General features: G+C 39.7%; 1 protein-coding gene across 3 annotated transcripts in view; it reads left to right on the forward strand.

Annotated features, from left to right (window-relative positions):
• PDE10A (phosphodiesterase 10A) overlaps positions 1 to 3,013 on the forward strand; it is a 748,737-nt gene extending 745,724 nt beyond the window's left edge. For all 3 annotated transcript variants that reach the window (XM_029594115.1, XM_029594117.1, XM_029594116.1), the window contains one exon: positions 2,298 to 3,013. In XM_029594115.1, coding sequence (XP_029449975.1) covers positions 2,298 to 2,415 — 118 coding nt within the window. In that variant the 3' untranslated portion in view covers positions 2,416 to 3,013. The remainder of the gene's footprint in view (positions 1 to 2,297) is intronic.
• The last annotated feature ends 2,987 nt before the right edge of the window (positions 3,014 to 6,000 follow it).

Genomic DNA, 6,000 nt, shown 5'->3' on the forward strand with positions numbered 1-6,000 from the left:
AGCCCAGGGAAGGAGGATCATGCTGAGGTTGCCAGCAAAGCCGCGGCAGAGGAAGAAATTCATCCGAGGCGCACACCCAGTCTGCCTCTTCACACTGGTTGAAAAGTATTGGCGTAGCGGCCGATGTAATAAGACCCGCGCTGAAATCCATGCTGATTTTTTCTGGGCGGATTCTTTGGGTGCGCACGGCAAAAACCAGCAGAAGCACGCATATGCTAATTAGTTACGTGCATATAAAGTCTGCGCAGGCGAAACATACGCACCATAACGCGAGCAGTAACACGCACTCATGACCCTATGTAGTAAAACACATAGACATCCGTGCAGAAACCCCGCGCAGACATCTATCAGCGTTGGAACACCCGCGATTGATTCTCGGGGCAAAAGCCTTTCTGTTCCAAAAAAAAAAAAGAATAAATTAGTGGTCTAGGAGTTGGTGTGAAGGTGGGTAGAGCAATATCTAACCCCTTCATGATCGGATTTTGACTGCCAGTGAGAGCTTGTAATGCAGATCAGTGATTCTGCTTCATTGAGAAAGCTGCCTTCCCTCTGCCCATTCCATTCACCACTTGGCTGACCCACAAAAACATCAAAGAAATCAGTCACCGCACTGGCGCCTTCGCTTACCTCCTGCCCTGACCCAGTTGCTAAAAACCTGCATTAAAAAAACTGCACTAACCGGATCTTCCTGCTAGCACGGCTCCCTGCATGGCCCGTAAATAGATAATCGCCCCCTTTTCATTCCATTAGCATGCACTCATGGAAAAGAACCGCGGGTCTGTAAGCGCTTTTTTTCCTGCATACAAAACCCTTATTATATACCCGTATAGGGCTTTGCATGGGAAAACAGGCATACAAATGCGCATATAGGCATGCACAAACCTGCGGCAGCTTCAGCGCACCTTATTACGTCAGCCCCTCAGAGATTCATTGAAACATGAAATTTGATCGGGGGTGCCTAAACTTTTGCATACAACTGTAAGTTCTGGTGCATTTTCAATGACCAGTGCTATTGGTATCAGTATATATATTACCTGATGACAGCTTCAGAGAGTTCTGGAACAGATGATAGTTCATCTAGTAGGCTCATTGAAGCACGCCTTAGCTACTGTAAATAACTATTCACACCTAGGCCAAATATGGGTTTCAAAGGAGCTTTTTTTTTTATCTACTCCTGCACTAGAGAACAGTCACTGACCATAGGCACAGTATATGTGCATATATAGTATGTATATATTCTATTGCACACATTATTGCATGTATATCACTTCCATTATCATTCTCATATATGAAAATATGTCCAGTAAACATTTAATACAAAAGCATTGTTGAATTCTCCTGTAAATTGCTGATGTGATATAGAACTGCACAGACCTAAAACAGAGAAAGAGACTGAAAGTCTGACTAAGATATATTTCATATTGAAATTGTTTCTTATGTATTTTATATTTTTATATTTATGCTATGGAATGATGTTTCTATTTTGCTGTTAGCAATATGGGCTTTTGGAGAGGAGGTTTTATTTTCATTTTAGCTTTGTGACACAGGCTTCATTTCCTTAGTGAGAGTAAGGGATGTGTTGGATGTTTTAGGAATTTCTAAATGTATTTGTATTATTTTATTATTATTATATTGATGTATTATGCTATATTAATGTATTTTATTTATGATATAAACTGCTTTGGGTCCTTTCTTTTGAGGAGTAAGACATATTTTAAGTCCAAAATAGAAAAACACAGGTGCACAAAAGCAAAAAAAAGTCAGCATGTTTCCTTAAATCATTATTTTGTTGCTATTGTCTGCCTGCTAAATATGTACCCTAAAGAAAATGGATGGACTTTTAGTGAAGCAATAAATTACACTGTTGTCACAACTCTGTTTTACTGAACTTGATTTAAATCTATGCTATACTATAAGCCAGGAGTGGCCAGCTCCAGCCCTCAAGCCACAAACAGACCTGGTTTTCAGGATAACTGCAATGAATATACATGAGATATATTTGCATACAATGGAGGCAGGGCATGCAAGTTTCTCGTAAATATTCATTATGGATATCCTGAAAATCAGATTCGTTTGTGGCTCTTGAGGACTGGAGTTGGCCACCCCTGTTATAAGCACATCTAGGGTAAGAAAGAATTTGGGTTGAAAACAGTTAAGTTACTCTGTGGTAATAGGCAGATGTTCTATATTACCTCAGATTATGGAAACAGAATCATGTAAGACTTGTACAAAAGATTTTATTATTCTAAAGTAATCTTTCTAACTTTATCTTGCATTCCATTTTTGCCTCCTTATAGAGATAATCTCAGTCAGTGGGAGAAAGTGGTACGAGGTGAGGACCCAACACTATGGTTTCCATCGCAGTCGCTAGTAAAGGAGCCTGCAGATTCACTTCCAGTGAAGATTGATGATTGATGAACACTGGCAAGTTGCTTACTCCCAAGGCCTCCTTTTTTTGGAAAAGAAAAATGCAAAATAAACTTTGTTCTGGGGGGAAAAAAAAGGAGAAGATAAAAAAGCTGCAATTGCTAATCGGAAAGCAAGCCTTCTCCGAGCAAGTTCTCTTTTTTGAGTGACTGTCTACTTACTGTATTGTGGCCCTATAAGGCACTATGAGAATGAGATTGTTGGTCATGGAGCTGATGCTGTCCAACTGAACTTGAACATGTCATTGACCTGAGACTAGCCTTTCAACACAGGCTGCATTATTGAAGCCTTAATGTAAAGCTAACACAATTCTTAAGAGGTACTTGGAAATCGTATCTTTTGGTTGTAAGGGTCAAAGTGAAAATGGTACTTTCAGTATACTCAGGTTGGCTTTTCATCAGTGTCATCTGGCAGATTTTGACTATAATAGAGAGATTTTGTTGGAATATGTTAGAAGGGTAGCAGAACACCTATGGGGCTGTAACTATTATTGCGAAAACAGTACTTGAATTATAAACGTCTTGTTTGCTGCAGATGACAAAAAAAAAAAACAACTTCCAAATTCAAGTTTTAAATGCATATATTTGCGCATCACTGAGGAGTTGTATCATAGCATATATATATATATATATATATATTCTAATTTTTTATTTTATATGAGATTTTTAATCCTCTTGGTTTGGTAAATGTCCAAACAGTTTTGGGTCCTCGCTGGGTTCAGGTGATAAGTCCCCCATATTGTACAGGTTCTCTGTGTCAGCCAAAAAGCCCACAAGGGACCACTCTCTGCTCATGGCTCTGACCTGACATCTGATCGTAGCCAAAAAGAGGCTGAGAAGCAATTATAAATATTCTGCAGATGAAAATCACCACATCATTCTTCGTGGAGAACCAATCAGACTGAAGAAGATACCAAGTCATACACTGGACATATTCTATAATTAATATCCCTCAAGGAGTGAGAGTGACATCCTTCTGTTTTCAGGCTGGACTTTTTTTTTTTTTAACATTTTCAAAACTAGAGTAATTGGCTAGGCTGGGCCGAATGCATAGGGTCTGCCAAGTTCAGCTACTGAATGTGAGGGTAGTCTGTTCACAGTGGATCCTGCTTGTCCCTTAGTATTTCGAGAATAGCTAACCGAAAATGCTGAACATTCTGAAATCAAATACACTTTCAGATGTGGACTCCTGGGCTATACAGCCATGCTTACTGACCGTTTGACCTAGCATAGGCCACTAAAAAATTGTAGATTTGCACAAGCAATATCTGAGCACCTGCGGGCTCACAAATTCCCACTGAAGTCTGCAACTATTTTAGTGGTCTATCCTGTTTCCACCTGAGAGGGCTCTTCAAATAAGCCAGAAAGAAAAAGATTTATGCTACCAAGTTATCCATTCTGGATTTAAAAAAAAACTGTATTTTCTGCTTTAACAGAAACACATTTTCATTTGTTAAATGTTTTTGCAGATATTTCTGATTTTCTGTCTGCCTTAAAGAAGTGTAAACTGTTGGGCCAGATTAAGTGGCAGTTCCATGCAGGAGACCTGAGTTTGATTCCTGAGTCCTGTTCTGCTTTTCAGGCTGACCAGTTCTAGGGATGTTGTGGCTGCAGTGTTCACATCACCTGGTAGGGGACAGAGTTTTCACTACTAGAGGTCAAAATTTGGCAGCATGGCAAGTGGGCAATTTATGCGGCTAAAGTTAACCAAATACATTTTCATAGATTTTCAACAGATTGCTGCCAATTATGCATGGCACTGAATAATAAGAACATAAGAAATTGCCATGCTGGGTCAGACCAAGGGTCCATCAAGCCCAGCATCCTGTTTCCAACAGAGGCCAAACCAGGCCACAAGAATCTGGCAACTACCCAAACACTAAAAAGATCCCGCGCTATTGATGCAATTAATAGCAGTAGCTATTCCCTAAGTAAAATTGATTAATAGCCATTAATGGACTTCTCCAAGAACATATCCAAACCTTTTTTGAACCCAGCTACACTAACTGCACTAACCACATCCTCTGGCAACAAATTCCAGAGTTTAATTGTGCATTGAGTGAAAAAGAAGAATTTTCTCCGATTAGTCTTAAATGTGCTACTTGCTAACTTCATGGAATGCCCCCTAGTCCTTCTATTATTGGAAAGTGTAAATAACAGAGTCACATCTACTCGTTTAAGACCTCTCATGATCTTAAAGACCTCTATCGTATCCCCCCTCAGCCATCTCTTCTCCAAACTAAACAGCCCTAACCTCTTCAGCCTTTCCTCATAGGGGAGCTGTTCCATCCCCTTTATCATTTTGGTTGCCCTTCTCTGTACCTTCTCCATCGCAACTATATCTTTTTTGAGATGCAGCGACCAGAATTGTACACAGTATTCAAGGTGCGGTCTCACCATGGAGCGATATGGAGGCATTATGACATTTTCCGTTTTATTAACCATTCCCTTCCTAATAATTCCTAACATTCTGTTTGCGTTTTTGACTGCTGCAGCACACTGAGCCGACGATTTTAAAGTATTATCCACTATGATGCCTAGATCTTTTTCCTGGATGGTAGCTCCTAATATGGAACCTAACATCGTGTAACTAGAGCATGGGTTATTTTTCCCTATATGCAGCACTTTGCACTAGTCCACATTAAATTTCATCTGCCATTTGGATGCCCAATCTTCTAGTCTTGCAAGGTCCTCCTGTAATGTATCACAGTCTGCTTGTGATTTAACTACTCTGAATAATTTTGTATCATCCGCAAATTTGATAACCTCACTCATCGTATTCCTTTCCAGATCATTTATATATATATTGAAAAGCACCGGTCCAAGTACAGATCCCTGAGGCACGCCACTGTTTACCCTTTTCCACTGAGAAAATTGACCATTTAATCCTATTCTCTGTTTCCTGTCTTTTAACCAGTTTGTAATCCATGAAAGGACATCGCCTCCTATCCCATGACTTTTTAGTTTTCTTAGAAGCCTTTCATGAGGGACTTTGTCAAACACCTTCTGAAAATCCAAATACACTACATCTACCGGTTCACCTTTATCCACATGTTTATTAAACCCTTCCAAAAAAATGAAGCAGATTTGTTAGGCAAGACTTCCCTTGGGCTCCATGTTGACTGTGTTCCATTAAATCATATCTTTCTATATGCGCTACGATTTTGATCTTGAGAATAGTTTCCACTATTTTTCCCAGCACTGAAGTAGGTTTACTGGTCTGTAGTTACCCGGATCGCCCCTGGAGCCTTTTTTTAAATATTTGGGTTACATTGGCCACCCTCCAGTCTTCAGGTACAATGGATGATTTTAATGATAGGTTACAAATTTTAACTAATAGATCAGAAATTTCATTTTTTAGTTCCTTCAGTACCCTAGGATGCATACCATCTGGTCCAGGTGATTTGCTACTCTTTAGTTTGTCAATCTGGCCTACTACATCTTCCAGGTTCACAGTGATTTTGTTCAGTTCGTCTGACTCATCACACCTGAAAACCATCTCCGGAACTGGTATCTCCCCAACATCCTCATTAGTAAACACGGAAGCAAAAAATTCATTTAGTCTTTCTGCAAT

The sequence above is a fragment of the Rhinatrema bivittatum genome, chromosome 3, assembly GCF_901001135.1.
Source record: "Rhinatrema bivittatum chromosome 3, aRhiBiv1.1, whole genome shotgun sequence".
In the NCBI taxonomy this organism is placed as follows: Eukaryota; Metazoa; Chordata; class Amphibia; order Gymnophiona; family Rhinatrematidae; genus Rhinatrema; species Rhinatrema bivittatum.